This window comes from Columba livia, chromosome 2 (assembly GCF_036013475.1).
Source record: "Columba livia isolate bColLiv1 breed racing homer chromosome 2, bColLiv1.pat.W.v2, whole genome shotgun sequence".
Classification (NCBI taxonomy): Eukaryota; Metazoa; Chordata; class Aves; order Columbiformes; family Columbidae; genus Columba; species Columba livia.
This window is the reverse complement of record NC_088603.1, coordinates 156,752,778-156,768,852: the sequence shown is the minus strand read 5'-3', so window position 1 is coordinate 156,768,852 and position 16,075 is coordinate 156,752,778. Positions and strand designations below refer to the sequence as shown.

General features: G+C 40.4%; 1 protein-coding gene across 4 annotated transcripts in view; it reads left to right on the top strand.

The window, feature by feature from the left end:
• Positions 1-16,075, top strand: part of COL22A1 (collagen type XXII alpha 1 chain) — a 229,422-nt gene that overhangs the window by 158,320 nt on the left and 55,027 nt on the right. For all 4 annotated transcript variants that reach the window (XM_065054479.1, XM_065054478.1, XM_065054481.1 and 1 more), the window contains exons 25-31: positions 6,531-6,584; positions 6,952-7,005; positions 7,944-7,997; positions 9,742-9,795; positions 10,201-10,236; positions 14,125-14,187; positions 15,348-15,401. In XM_065054479.1, the coding sequence (XP_064910551.1) occupies positions 6,531-6,584; positions 6,952-7,005; positions 7,944-7,997; positions 9,742-9,795; positions 10,201-10,236; positions 14,125-14,187; positions 15,348-15,401 (369 nt within the window). The remainder of the gene's footprint in view (positions 1-6,530; positions 6,585-6,951; positions 7,006-7,943; positions 7,998-9,741; positions 9,796-10,200; positions 10,237-14,124; positions 14,188-15,347; positions 15,402-16,075) is intronic.

The window sequence follows — 16,075 nt, the reverse complement described above, 5'->3', positions numbered from 1 at the left end:
ACTGGCTGTGGTCACTTTTGAGTTATCAATAATTTAAGTGTCAAATCCTGAAGCAACAGCTAGGAGGCAACTTCTCAACTGGCCTGGGGATGTTTTGTGACAGTAGGGTAGCTCCAGTTTTGCCTCTCTCCTTGTACACGCCAACTCAAACTAGATTTTTGTCCAGAAAAGATTTTTAGATTTTTCTTTATTTTTTTTTTAATTTCCTTCTAAATTAGCTGTGGTGGTCAAGCAGTCCATGTGCTTATTTGCTCTGTGTTGTCCAGTCAGCACCCCCAAAAACAAACATTTATTTTCCAGTGACCTATAAAAACAGTGCATCTTGCAACATCATTAAGCCATGGAGTAGACACTCTGGGTCTTACTTCCCCTCTGGATATGAATGATTTTCCTGCAGCAAGGACACAGACATCTGAACTCATAATGTGTTTATATTGTTATTATTTATTTGTACTATTTTGGTTTCCAGGAACCGTAATCATAAGCCAAACTTCTATTGCAGCAGGCTGTTCAAATGCAGACTGAAAAATGAGCATTTGTGTAAAGTGATTTCAGTTGAAATAGTTGGATGAATACCAAGCATAGGAAACAACAAGGCTCTGCACTTCTGCATGTTCACCTGAGATCTTGTTGTGCCTGGTCTATCCCATCACCCATTCATAAGAACACTTCGGAGAAGGGGAAGAAGGCTGTTGATGAAGCACCTTTGAAAATGTTTTTCTAGGCATTAGGAGAAAGCAGATATGCAGTTAGGTAGTTTATGCCAAGTGAGCCATGAGACTCAGCAGAGAGAGGAGTTGACTCCCCAGTGCTAATTGAGGGCTCAGACACCCTGAGCTGTATCCCTGAATTACCAGAGCTGGGATTCAGCCCCAAATACAGGGACTTGTTGGACTAAGGATGGGGTTGCATGTGTCTGGGCTCCTGTTCGTGGAGGTCCGCTTAATATCATCAGTGGAGCCTGAAGCTCTGCTAAATCAGGTACCTACCAATGGTCCACTGACCCACTCTCTGGATTCTCCAAGCTGAGCAGGTACATACTTTCCATGTGTGAGACAGCAAAGCAAGTCAAAACTCTTTGAGTTTTAAGCTAAAATGCCATATCTCACCCTTGCAATGTATTTGGGCTGTTACTGAGGTTTGCCTTACGCTAGATAACCTGGTGGTGTAACTAAGACCAGTACAAGCTGTACCTTTTGTGGTCTTTGCTGGCAGTGATTTAATTAGTATAGACTTGTCTATAAGGCGTGAGCTCAAGCCCAGCTTTTCTTAAGTAATTCAGGAAACAAATTATATCCTCTGAAATGCATGGTGTCCTTAATGTCCTTTTTATAATGCAAGTTAAATACAGTGAAATGTAAGAAAAAGGACACAGGCCCCAGCTGCAAAACTCAAATTGAATTCAAACTATGTCAGTGCTGCTTGAAATTGGAAGATATTGCTCAGAGTTATCTTTAACAAGATCTATACCTTTAACAAAAATAAAGAAAAAAAAGTCTACACCAGTGCAGATCACTAATAACACTGAAATGAAAGACCATAAGGGAAGTTTTTTTGTTGTTTTTCTCATTTGCTGCATTGACTCAGTAAAACAACTTAAAGCAAACACATAGGGAAATAAATCTTCTTCTAGAGACAGAAGAGATCATGTCTATATCTTACACTTAAAGTAATGAAATTAAAAAAATACTACCTTTCACTGGAAGCAATAAATTCTCGTGGAGAGACTGCTTTGTACAAAGTCAACTTTATTCAGTACTTTTACAGAGCTGGAAAGACAGTTCAGAGAATTTTTTTTAAAAAAACTTTATTTTAAAAAATAATGTTGGTACTACCATTCCAATGCCAGCTGGTGAAATAACTTGAGACCTCATCTGCTCATGAATTATGAAACCATCACTGAACCATTATTAAACAGTATGCGTTATAAGTAAATGCTCACATCCGATGGCTCTTCAGGCTTTTGTTTTTTGGTGTCATCAGCACCATCCTTTTCCTATATCCTCTTATCTTTGTCCTGGTTTGTAAGGCAGGATTTAAGCAAAGAGAACAATATGGTGCTCTAATACAGAATTACTGAAAATAATTCACAGAAGTCGTGCTGGTGGATACTGGTGTGCCTGGGGTGAGAAATTAAAAGCAGATTTGAGCACCTGGTACCAGTGACCACTCAGATGCAGCAGAGGAAAAATGGAGAGTTGGAGTAGAAAGTGACATGGTTAGACACACGGACTGCTCCACAAACCTACCTGTAACGGTGACATGTTTGATGGAAGAGAAGTGGAAATAAAGGGAAGACAGCACAAAGACAACAGTAGGAGTTTGTGGGAGCTTTCTGAGAGGTGAAATTGCAGGGAGTAACTGGATTTGAAGGAGAAACGAGCACAGACACTGGTGGGGAAAAGGCTGTCGTGCAATTCGCTGTCATTGTGGCAGCAGACAGGATGCTCCTGCATGTTCCAGAGGTTCTCCTCATTCATAAAGCTGACATGCTGCCTAAAAAGCCCAGACCACTGTCTGTTTTGACTTAGGCTTATCTAAGCCTTTCTCATTGTGCAAGAGAATCCGGTCATTGACATGGAATGATACACAGAAAATATGTCTGTGCAAGCCTTGCCTCCAGAGACAGATATCTGGAAACGCCATCAGACTTCAGTTTCCATCTTGGAATGGGATTTGTTCACCTCCCTCTAAAACACATCCATCCCTTCTTTCATGGAAAAGAGATTTAGGGCGAGCAGCCTACTGATGTAATCACAGCCAAAGGTTTTTGTTCCTTTTCGGAGCTTCCTTAGGGAGTGCAGAACACAAATCTTAATAACTCTACTTTTCCTTTCCCGGCTTGTCTTTCAGCAAGGTACACACTAGAAGAAAACATCCTTTAGTAGATGCTGGAGGACAGACGCAGCTGGTCCTCCAATGTGTAAAGTGTCAGATTTCTGTCTTGAGAAGTGTCCCTGCATTACATTGTCTAAGGAATGGAGATGGCTGAAACACAAGCCAGAAAAATCCACACACTCCCCCGATGTTTATGAAGATGTCCCACTCCACGACACACACACACACCTCTACACAGTATTTGGACTTTAATGAACATTTGGAATACTTTCGTTTCAAAACAACTGTTTGAAAATACTTTGCTTTAAACATTTTGATAAAAGAGCCATGTTTTGCATTTGTTTTTCAAACTGAGTTGGTGGAGTTCTGCTTTAGAATAAAGTTTTCATATATCATTTTTTTTCTTCAGCATGTAGGAAGCACACATCAGTCTTCACCAGCCAGAAAAAGAAACACTCCATGATTAATTTTTTGTATAGATCAGAGCTTTAAAGGGACAACACTGGGGACTGGATTTGTGACAGGGTCTCTCATCTGTATAATTCATCAAATGGTCACTAAAAAAGGTGATGAGTAAAATTGAGTACTTGAATCTGGATTCAGTTACAAAAGGGAAGCAAATAAAAAATGATGTTGAGATTTTGGGGTTAAACATTACAGGCTGTCCTGCTGTAGCTGTTTTATGGACTTTTTTTTTTTTGTTTTTTAAATCACAAATAAATGTTGTCAATTTGGTCTTTTCCAAATGCTTATGAAGAATAGTCCTTGCTCTGAAGTAGACTCAGAAATCAGGAGAATGGCTACAATAACAGAAATTTATACACAAGTGAAGCTGATTTGCTCTGGACAGTAGCAAAAGGGAGGGCTCTATACAGGAAAATGATATATTTCTGCAGCTTCCTTGTGATTGTGCCATTTTATTTCTCTGTGTGCCAGTCACTTTCTATAGCCCAAGTTGCAGAAAGCAAGAAATTCAATACGACAGTAGATATACTGGTGCAGACAGTCAGCTGAAGCATCTCCCGGGGATACTGGTGGTCATTATGTATAACTTTCTACATCCCTCTCAGAGAGGGTTTTATCACAAGAGCTTTCCATTAGTGGCTGTAACTTTCATTGAAGCAACATGTGGTGACACTATCTGAGTAAGGCAGTCTTGGGCATGACGTCCCAGATGATGGAAAGCAATGAAACTGAGTTATTCATGGCAAGTTAGGGTAAGGATCAGTGTGCTTCTATTTCAAGATTTATTGTTGTGTACGGTTATTGTGGTCCAGAATATAGAAAGTTTGAGAGAATAATTAGAAATTGTCTTGGCTAGTGAGAGTATCAAGAGTTACTAGGAGAAATGGTTCGGATGAGGAGGATGTAGGACCTTATGTTTCAGGTATTACACCAGTTGCTGACAGATGTTTGAGCGAGACTTTGCTTTTAGGTCAGAAGGTCAGATTAACTGCTGTCTGTGCTGTGTGGGGTAACTTTCATCATACTTGGGGATTCTTTGGCTGAGGCACGGTCCTGGCTGGCATTTTTCACCTCTTGGTAGACTCTTCCTGAGGTAGGGCCATGGAGCATATGTGTTTGATCGTGGGAAGTGGTTCAGTTATTGGCAGAGAGCGAGCAAAATTAGGCTATTAGGGAGGAACAAAAGGAATTTGCAACAAGTCTGCAAAGGTAAATTTTGCATTTTCTTTCCTGCACTTATGCATAGTCCACTATGCTGCTGAATCAGTTTGCTGTTGTTTCTCTAAAAGTACCCTTGCCTTCTTTCCTGGTACCTCACCCACTCTTCATGGAAGCCCCTTCTTGGAGCCCATACCTTCTGCAGGGCCTCTCAGCAATGTCATCCTTGTAGAGGTGGAGTAGGGCCAAGCAGAACTTCAAGGTACCTGATGTCTGAGGTCACTCCATCTAGTTGTGTCCACAGTGTAGTATTTTCTCTTGTGCTGGGCTAATTTGGACTGTTCTTTGAATGATGGAAACTTTAGTAAGTGACAGATGGTCTCAGCCAGGTGTCTCCTGATAAGAGCTCCTCGTCTGCAGGACCTTCCTGCAGTAGCAGCTGGACCAGCATCCCCAGAAGCTGATGTGGGGCTCCCCAGGAATTATGTCAGCAGCATCAGTGCATCCCAAGGCACATATTTCTGGGAATTTTTTAGTTGTGCTCACATTTGAAGCACTTCACAAATGCTAATGGTGGTGGTGGAATGACTCCATGTCTGGAGTTGCAAGGAAAACAGATGGTGGGAACCAAGTGCATCTACAGGTCCCTTTTCTGGTTGCTTTGCACCATCTATTGGTGAGAGGCTATCTTCTCATCTGGCTGAATTTTACAAGTATATTGTAAAAAGACTGCTTACTGTCTCTCTGTGTCCTCACTTTTCTACACCACTTTCTTCAGCTACATTTTTGTTTAAATGTGAGATGCTGATATTGATTCATGACTCATAATACTTTAATCACAAAAGCTTGCTTTGTGATATTGAATGGTGACACAGGTCTAGCAGGGAAAATACTGACTGATCATTTACTATCATGCATCAGATGTTCAGTTTCAATTCTTTACACAGGGTTTGTGTGGGGGGAGAGGGGCCTGGTTGTTGTGTTTTTAATTTTTATTTTATTTTATTTTATTTTATTTTATTTTATTTTATTTTATTTTATTTTATTTTTGTTTTATTTGTTTAAGTACAAACACAGCAGAACTCCCTCAACACTGAAAACTGAAAATGAATGAAATCATCATGTTAGAAAGACAGAGAGAGACAGCCAGGGTAAAATTTCAGCTTAGTCGTATATCCATTTTTCACACCCATCCTACCATTTTTTGCTTAGGTCTTGATCCAAAAAATACACAAACACATGCTTCGTTCTGAGCAGAGGAGCAATCCTGTCTTGTCTACAGTGGAAGCTGGAAGTTACAAACACCTGTTAGAATCTGTCAAGTATGGAAACAAATCTCGCAGCTAGGAAGCCAAATTTAATGATTCGCTCAATACACGGAAATAAATTCCTCTGAAAATTGGATGGCTATTGAGAGAATATTTTCTCTAAGAGAAACAGCTATTGTGGGGAGATGAGTAAGAAAGACTATTAGGGCATTTCCAGCTGAATGTGGTCATTAAAGCATTTGTGAGGACCTTTTGATATCAACAAGGTTAATGCAGAGCACTGAAGTGGTGGTGCATTTGGTTTAAAATACCTGATCCACTGCATTCTTTCTCCATCCTCTTGGTTTCATATTTTTAACTCCACCCCCCAAAAAAAAGCCCAAACCATGAGCCTGTTCCATCAATTAGTTACTTCAGAGATCTTTTTGCAGAGGTAAATTGTTCACTTTGAGACAACATTAATCAAGACCAAATTAAGCTGGATGCTACAAGGGATCCTACTGGACAATCTTTGTGTTGTGTATTATTGTTGATGGCCTTCAGCTCCTCCATCTCTTGTACTGGATTGGAGGATGGAGCTCACCTGGTAGCAACAGTAATTAGCGACTAAGTGGGTGATCCTGTTCTGCTGCTGAGTCTGGTTCCCTTGGAGCTCAGTTTGGCATCTCACATTTTTTTGGTAGAAGTTAATGAAATAAAAATGAGTGCTTTTGCTGTTTTGACTGTGTAGGGAAGGACTTGGGGCTTTCAGCCACTAACAGGGAGTTTGATGATAAGCTGATTTTGCTTCCTCTTTTACAGGGACCTCCAGGGCCCCCAGGCATTGCTGGACCCCCAGGACCACCTGGAGCACCAGTAAGAAAACATGCTTGGGGGTGTTTTTGTTTTATATAAAGGAGAGGAAAAAACAGCAGGGAGAAGTTTAGGTCATGGGTTTCAGTGGGAATTGAGTCATGGCCTCTGGCAATGTGTTTTAACTTATATTTTATCGCTGAAAAGCTACAGCTGCTCCTAGAGGACAGCTTCTCTGTGCTGAATTTTGGAACCACGTTGATACTACCTGAGGATAAGTCAGTGTCTGCAAGACACCCCATAGCAGAGACCTGACTGCTATGGAAGGGAAAATCTCATTTAAATTAAAAGCAGCAACCTCCAGTGAAGTAGCTGCAAAGGACAGAAATTCTGATTTATATATTTTTTTTGTGCTGGTTTCATTTTTCAGGGACTGCCAGGAGAAATTGGAGTTTCTGGTAAAACTGGACCACCAGGACCAGCTGTAAGTGTTGAGGAACTGCTTCCCTTTCCCCCATGTCTTCAGATACTTTAATTCTCAAGTCTTTGACTCCTTTCCCACTGCTCGTCTGCATGCAAGGTTTTAACATGTGCTCCAACATTGTCACCTTTAATACAAATGTTAATATCTGGTGCCTTTTGTGAACAAGGATTTTACCAGATGCAGCTCCATTATTCCTACACACTAGGACCGTGATGTTTTCTTTATATGATACCTTTCAATAGTCATTTTGTATTTGGCAAGATCTTGTTCTTCCAATCCTGGAGTTTTCTGAATGGGACCAAAGAACTCAAATTAAAATCTCAGATTTCACAGAGTATAGCAATTTCTGTTGGCTGTTAAGCCAAGAAAGGTGAATTATGAAATACTTTGCATTAAGAAGTGCCACCTACAGACTGCAGTATTTGGAGACTGACAAAACTTTTTCTTACCATTTAAAATACATTGCAGGAAGTAATTTGAATTCTTATCCTGCTGAACGATTCTGTCTTTATGTATTGCATAATTTAATTTTAGGAGTCTCTGTATTGTGTGAGAAATTACTGATATTTAAAAGGAGAAATAGACATTAAAACCCCTTTATAGCTACATATAAAAGAGACTCATAGAACAAAATGTAATTTTTAAAGTTATCTACGAATCCACAGTGCATAGAAGCCCTATATTACTGGTTCTCTGTAACAACACTGACATCCAGTGGTCATTCACCAAAATCGGGATACTGGAAAGAGGGTAGAGAAGAAATATATCTAGTTTTATTGGAGTCATGGTAGGAAAAAATTCAGAACAAAATACATGTGATGGTTATTCTCTTCTTAAACTTAGGTCAGTGGCAAGAGAGATGATCTGAGCATGGTTATGCTGAGCTTGCTGTTAATGATTTAAAGAACAGAGACAACTGATTATTTTCTCTTGTTTAGGGGTTGCCTGGCAAAGATGGATTAAATGGGCTTCCTGGTCTTCCGGGTCAAAAGGCAAGTGATGCTACGTACCTGGGTAGCTTATTCAGGTGATCTAGCAGGTGCAGGCAGGAAGGGGAGCAGATGTCCAGAGCCAAACATCACCAATCCCACATCACTCATCCACCACTGAAGATCCAGGTCTAAGTCAGCTGGTGGGATTGCACTGTACTGAGTCCTTATGAAGATGGAACTGGTTATAAATATGGCAAGGATGAGAGGAAGTTGTCTTTTCCTCAACCATGGCATCCTATTCAGCAAACACAGTTGAGCATTGCAAACAGAGAAGCATTTGCTGTCACTCAGGAAAGCCATTGACATTGGCAAGTCAAGGCATATATCCAAGGCACAAAGAAGAAGAAAAATGAAGTGTGGCAGGCTCCAGAGACAATCCTTTCTTTCCTTCCTGAAGGACTGCAAAGAAGAAACACCACCCCCCTAAGGCTTCTGTAGGTCTGTGTGGCAGAAAGATGGTTCTTCACTATTTCCTACTCCGTATGCCCCATTTGAAAGCTTCTGCAAATGGCAGATTGGGAAGAGTTGTCACCTCTGCTGTGTCCACAGTGGGAGAAGGGAGATGATAGAAGATTTAGAGGTAGGAGACACTCTGGTTGAGTTGTCATCACTATGTAAATAAGAAACAAAGTGCCATATTTTGGCTATGAAAGCCAAGCTAGGTTTTGGGGATCACAGAATCTAAGGATCCTTATTTGAAAAGAAGGAAGCTTCATTAGAACTCACTGTAACAGCTACAACTATCTCCATATCTTCATCCAGTGATGGATATGTGTTAGAACCAGAACCAATATATTCACTATTAGGTACTACGACTATTCAATTTGAAACAATATCCATGGTAGTCCACCAAAACCACAAAGATCTGTTGCTTTCCAGAGGGATTTATTAAATGTTCTTTTTCTTGTGTTCCACATCCCCAGATCAGTCTTATGAGACTTTTTCCTTAAAAAATCACAGGATCAATGCATGGTGACATTAGAATAAGGACAACAGCTCTTAACCATCTACTGCCATGGATTTTAATGGCAATGGTCTTCCTGCCTCTGATACTTGAGCACTGTGACTCCTACTTGTTCCAGCAACTCACTCCATTTATACTTGCCTCTCACCTGAGTGCACTGAGTGCTTGAACCTAGGTCTAGCAGAGTCCCCAGCTTCCATTTATTGATGAATAAAGATGAGGACTTTGGAGCCTATAAGATAGTTCTGACGCTAAATAAATCGTTGGACCTTATCCACAGCTGCTTGTATTATCTACTGCACTTCCCAGCTATGTAGCGTGTTTCAGCTCCTAATCCAATGTAGTCTCTGCTCTCTGTGATGACACTGCCCACCCTGAAAATCAGTTTCAAAAATTTATCTAAGAAGCTCAGTGACAAAGGTCCCAATCCCACCATTATTTATTTTTCTTGATAGAAATAAAGTAGAATTTTTGACCACAGTCAATTTAAGAAAATTGAATGAAGGTTATGTTGTTCAGGAAATTCACTATGGACATTTTAAATGCAACAGTGTTTGACTTTGTGTTATTCCAGAAGTATTCCGGTAGGGTGATTAGTGCTGGAGATGTGTTTACAAACACGCTAGAATGGAAAAATATTCCAGGAAACATATCCTCACACGGCTCCATTTATGTCCTCAGGCTGATATTGGCGGTCTGAGTCAAAAATGTTCCTCACAGTTACCTACAAACATGCTTTATTACCAGAGAAGTTTGTATATTATCTTGTGTTCCCTGCAGGGTGAACAAGGAGAAAAAGGTGAGGAAGGCTTTCCTGGAAAAGCTGGCCCTAAGGTAAGGAGTTCTATTTCATAATTGTGATAGCCATTGAGACAGTCAAGGTCTGATTTTGGAATTACACTGAAGTCAGGAGATTAAGATTCCTCTGAAGTTAGAGGCGTAAGATGAGCAGATGTGGCTCAGTGCCTTTCAGAGTTCATGGTACTCCAAAATAATAGCAAGGCCTGTTTGATACTCCTCTTTCAAGTCTACATGGTTAGGGAGATTTGACCTGGCTCTTATGTTGTCTTCTTGTGGGCTGGGTTCCCAAGCCATCAGAAAGGCAATTTCAGTGCCATATGGGAAGCAGGTAGAAGAGCATGTGCCAGGACCATAGGGGACACTCTTTACTAATGAGAAAGTGTTCTTACAAAAGGGTCAGGTGCTTGCAATGTTAAAGTCCTGCTTTTGTTTTTCCAGGGTGAACCAGGGAGCCGTGGCCAACGTGGTGAGCAGGTGAGCAGGAAAGGCCTACCTGTCAGTGTGATAAAAAGTGACCACATGCAATAATGAAGCCATTTGCCGGTAACAAGGTCTGTGCATGTTATTTTCATCTGCAATTGAAGATACAACAGATGAGTGGATGAGACTCATGGTTAGACAGAGTCATGCAAAAATTCCAGAATTAAAATATGTTAAAGCCAACTTTTCATCCTGGAAAATTCAATCATCTTGTTACTATGTATAAGGGAACAAAAGGCAGGCAGCGTGGCTTAAGTGTGCTAGTTTTCCCTCACATCTCATATTAAGCCAGGGTGCTGGTTCTAGAAGATGAGGAACTTATGACTATTTGATACAAGGGGTGATACTGTCATTTCTAGGCTGTAAAAGCTTGCTAGGAAATAACCCCAGATGACTGTTAGAAGTTACACAGTTATCTTGGTCTTTTTGCACTGGGATTTGGGTTTCAGAAGGCAAATACTGAACTCAATGAAGTGTTCTGTGATTTACTAAAGCACACAGCTGTCTAAAGCCCAGTCAGGACCACTAACCGTAGTTGTTAACATTGTCATTCACACACCAACTTTCAACTGTAGTACGAAAATCTGTAGAAACAGAAGTTTGCATAAAACAGAGTATTTTTGGCATACATCTTCAGATTTTGGGACACAGGGCATACACCAGCAATGGAATAATCTTCCAGCCTCAGTCTTCTCTAATTCCCACCAGTCTCAGTCCAATCTTCTTCTATAACAATGAAATGGGAGAGTGGTCATGACCTCTGATCCCATGTTGTCTTATGCAATAAAGAAGAACATGCATCAACTATTCCACAAATTGGACTTAGAAACAGTAAGGGAAGAAGTTGTCCAGTAGGAGCCTCATATAGCAGCTTTCCATAACCTGTGGCAGTGTCTCCATAAGCATTAACTTTTAGGAACTGCTGACCATTTTTCCTATTTATTAGACTGCTTCCACTATCTACCCGTTGAAGGGACAAGGTTATGAGTCCAAGGCACAAAGTGAGATTTATTGGGATGAGGCACTTACTAAGTGGCTAACAATTCCGTGAGCCCACAAGTGGGGACTATTCTGCTTCTATTCCAAAATTCATTATAATCTGCCTAAGAGATATCACTCAGTTCTTATCAAGATGTTCTTACCTGGTGTCCCAAGTAAGGGGACATTACCAAGGTTCATGACAGCTGTTCCTCAGGAGCGTTTGCATCAGGCTCTTGGGATGGTTCCTCTACCCTTCCTCAGTGGTTCCTGTCTACCCAGTGGTGTCATTTTGCTCTTCCTGGGCAAACAAACTCCCGGGCTATCAATTGCCAGGCAAACGAACTCCTGGGCTTACAATTGCCGGGCAAACTGGGGCTCAGCGCAAGGAAGGGTCAGATTCCCAACCAAAACACTGCCACTTGGTCTGGATCATCTCCCCACACAAGGCTGTTTTGAACTCTAATACCACCTTCCAAAACATTTGCTTCTCTCTCCACAGCAGGGTGTTCTCCACCTATTTAATATATGCTCCCTTTTCTGTCACCCCAATCATAAATTAAAATGTCGAATAGTGCTGACCCTTAGAGGACTTCATATATACCTTGTTTTTGACAAGAAATAGCTAATAATAAGTGTGTGAATGTAGTTTCTTCCGTCAGTTGTGCACCATTCTCCAGAGACTCTTCTTCTACACCATATTTCTGTAGTTTGCTAATGAGAGCATCATGTTGGCCTGCATCAAATGTTTTACTAATGCCAAGAGACATCACACAAATGCTTCCTTCTTCTCTGCTTAGTTATGGTGTCAAGGGAGGGAACTGGATGTGTTTGACATGATTAGTTTTCAACAAATCCACATTAGCTCTTTTGCATTATCTTTCTGCCCTTGAGCTCATACAAACTCATTGACATTTTGCTTCAGTACCTTCCAGAGGCCAAAATCACACCACATGTTTTTATTTTTTCTCCAAATTGTCCTCTGTTCTTGTTTAACGTTAAGTCTTCTTTTTGCTCTCGTGATCTCTGGGATGTCATAGTCAGCCAGGATCCTGCAGTGTCTCTCATAAAGCACCACTCTCTCTTCACCAAATGTCACTTTCTTCAGAATTCTCCAAAGATCACCCCGATGTTCCTAATAATACTTAGTCACCAAAGCATCTTGTTCCACACCTACTTTCTTCTGCAGACTTGTTACATCTATATCATGATAGTGTTTTGACTCTTCCTGTACTTCAGAGGTAATCTCCTTAAAGCAGAGAGTATGTTTACTTAGTTTTGTATTTGTACAACAAATAGTGCATGTCCATGGCTGAGATCCTTTGTGATATTGCACTACAAATGCAGATAGCATAGGATGACAAATTGGGTCGACCTGGAGCTAAATTTGAGATTACTTGATATGTTTAGAACAAGGCACATGACACAGAGAACACAATTACTCCAGTATCAACTATTATAAAGCAGAAACTCAAAGGTAAGATTCAAACAGAAAGAAATACAAACATCCACTGGTGGATCCAGAAAATTCTAGATACACTTATCAGGTAACATCCATTCCAATCAGATAATACAGTGCAGTTTTTGCATTTCCAGACTACACCAGATCATTAAAAACGAAAAGTTAGATTTAATTTTTTTTAGCCACTTTTATTAGCTCCTAATTTCCATTGTGCCAGTTACCAACGTAATAGCAAAAACAAAACAAAACAAAAACAAACCCAAAAAACAAAAAACAAACAAACAAACAAAAAAACACAACCAAACCAACCAAAACAAAAAAACACAACAGATCTTAGCTGCTGTCACACTGTCACAGAGTGATCCCAAAGTCAGTTTTAGGGGGCAAAACAAGTTCCAAACCAGACTTTATTCTGGCCAGAAAAGTACAGCCAATGAACTGACCAAAACAGGGTTTATACAATTAGTTAGCACTCCAATAACATAAGATAAAGGTTCGGATATCAATCGAGGACATTATTGGGGTGCAGCAAATGAAAATAATGAGGATCCACAGCGTGCATGCATGCACTCACAGGGAACAAAGCCAGAGCCCTCTGCCCTGGATACTACACTTGCCTGGTTCAGCAAGGACTACACTGGCCTGGCTAGGCAAGGACTACACTTGCTGGGTCGGCAAGGACTTAAATTATCACTCACCCAAATGAGGAGATGAGGTGCTTCCAATCCCAGAAAGCTTCCTTAGATGGTGTTCCCACTTAAGGGGAGGCTTCCGGCACAGATTCGCTGCTCCGAGAAGGCCACACAAAGAGAATCTTCAGTGGGAACCCTGTTTTATAGTCTCATCAGATCTGGCTGTGGACATTCCAGAAGCTTCTTGGCTTCTCTGCTCCCCCCTCCTCTGCTAACGACCCTGTCAACCAACTCCAGGTCCCACAAAAGAGTCATTGAAGGAGAGGCGGGTGTGCAACTGCCACAGCTTCTGTTATAAATAAAGATTTTCCAGTTTTACAAAACCGATGAATTCTTTGATAATCCAACTAAAGCCATTGTCTCTCATCAAACTACTATTATATTCTATCCTATGAAAAAACTGGGGCAGGCTCTGGCCTACATCATAGACCACATGTATCATAGTGTCATTAGGTATCAAGAAGAAACCATCTGCAGTCATTATGAGTTCCGTACAACTCACAGTCTTAATATCAGACACATGAAGAGATAGACAGCTAAATCAAGGTTTCATCCTTCCCAGCTGGCTAGATTAGCCTACCCTGAGGAGCAGACTTGATGCATTTTTAAATAACATGAGTGAAAGTAGACTTTGGACCACCATTCTGCCTTTTCATTTTTCATTATATTTGAGAATAATGGGTTTCATTAATACAATCCATGCTTGATGCCTCTTCCTAGATTTCACACACTTCTTTGTCTTACTTTCAGGGTGAAGCAGGTCTTCCCGGTCCTCAGGGTTTACCTGGATTGAGAGGAGAAAAAGGGGACCAGGTGAGTGGCTTTGAGCCATAGCTTGATTTTTTTTTTTTTTTTTGGCCATTTGGTGCCAGGAGGACTTATCTCGAGTGTCCCTAGATGATGTTCTCTCTTGGTGCAATTGCTGTGGTGAGTGGCTGTTTGGCATCCAGCAAGGTCACCAAGTATCCATTCCATGCCTAGTTGCAACAGAAGTGCTAATGAACGGTATCTATCCTAAAGGTAGCAAGTTATGACTCATTAAGTAGAAGAGGTAAAGTAGTCTTTAGACCTTACTTTCAGAAATACCGGACTTAAGAACACTAAAAAAATTAATTACAAGAAAAAATTACGTATCCCCCTCGTCACTGAGCCCTGAAGAAGGCTCCAGATAGATGGATCATTTTCCAATGGACCAGCTTCCATCCAAAGCCTGGTGTCTACTGCTTCCCTTGCTAGCTTCAGACCTCCAGATCCATTGACGTACCAGAAAATTGTTCGATCAGGAGCCTGAGAGCAAATTTAGTCATGTAAATGAGGTTTGTACTCCTGATAACTGACTTCATGTTTAAATGTGGCAAGAAGTATCTAAAATCAACCGAGGTCTTACTGTTCAGTTTGCTATATTTTATGTACAGTAGAGCATAGGATATAGAATATATTCGCTATGTAAAATCATAGAAATGTAGGTCAGATAGGTCCTGTTTGAATGAAAGTTCAATACGTGTTGCATATGCACTTTGAGGAGTATTCATGTCATCCTTGTTAAGCATCTCCCGTTCAGATGACCAGGATACCTGGGCAAAATAGAGAGGCAGGCACCAGATGATTCAGAAATCTTTAACATAAACAAAAATGGTAGTATGAATGTCCACTTTGGGTCTCAACTCCTGTTCTGGTGTCTCTCTTGTCCAACTAGTAAAAATCTGTTTCTTATAACTGCATCAGGCTATAGGACCTTCTGTATGCAAGTTGATTTAGGATTGGTGCTTTCCATTCCATGAACTTAATTGCTGTTTTTTGGCTTTTGAAAATAGTGTGGATTTTATGAAGCCATCTCCAAAATGTTACATTTTTAATTGCTTGCATTACATCTTGGAGCACAGGTAAGATCAGCTGAAAGTATAGAATAGTCTAGTGAGACTGAAAACAAATCAAAACATGCATATTTCCTGCTTTCTTTTTCCCGCTTTTAGGGAGAAAAAGGAAAAGACGGTCTCCCAGGATTCAAAGGTGAAAGAGGAGAAAAGGTCGGTATTAAATTAACATTCTTTTCCTTAGATAAAAGAAGAAAAGAAGGCATAGAGACAAGAAATAGATGAGAATATCTGAGAAGATTAGAAACATTAGAAATCTGCTAGCTGAAGCTTACTAAGGAGCAGCAGAGAAAGCTGCATGTGAGACAGAGATAACCATTTCTTGAGCAATGCAAGAAATAGTAAGCAGTTGCTGAAATCTAAGGACGGCTTTTTAAATTTAAATAAACTTTTATTTGTGTTAAAATTTTCTAATCAAAATGAGCCTGGAATTAAATTCAAAATACTTTTTCTGTGCCTGCCTGTGATGTTCTGGAACAATAATTTAAGGAATGGTCTGGGCTTCTGCCACCATAATACTATCAATTTTAGTGAAAATGAGAGAACTAGACAAGGGTGATGTCCACCAAAATTTACGTTCCACCACTGTGACCATGAAGATGAAGAAAAAGCACTGACCTTGCAGATGCCTGTGGTTGTGTAATCAAAAATTTGCCCTCATTATAGTGGCAATAGACATCTTGGAGTGGGTACCACTTTGTTCTTTTTCCTAGGATACATTGGCCCTCAGTTTAGCAATGACTTTCACCATCTATGGAAGGCAAGAAACGGATTTAGAAACTTATATTTTTTATGAAAAACAGATTTTTTTTTTTTTTTATCTACAA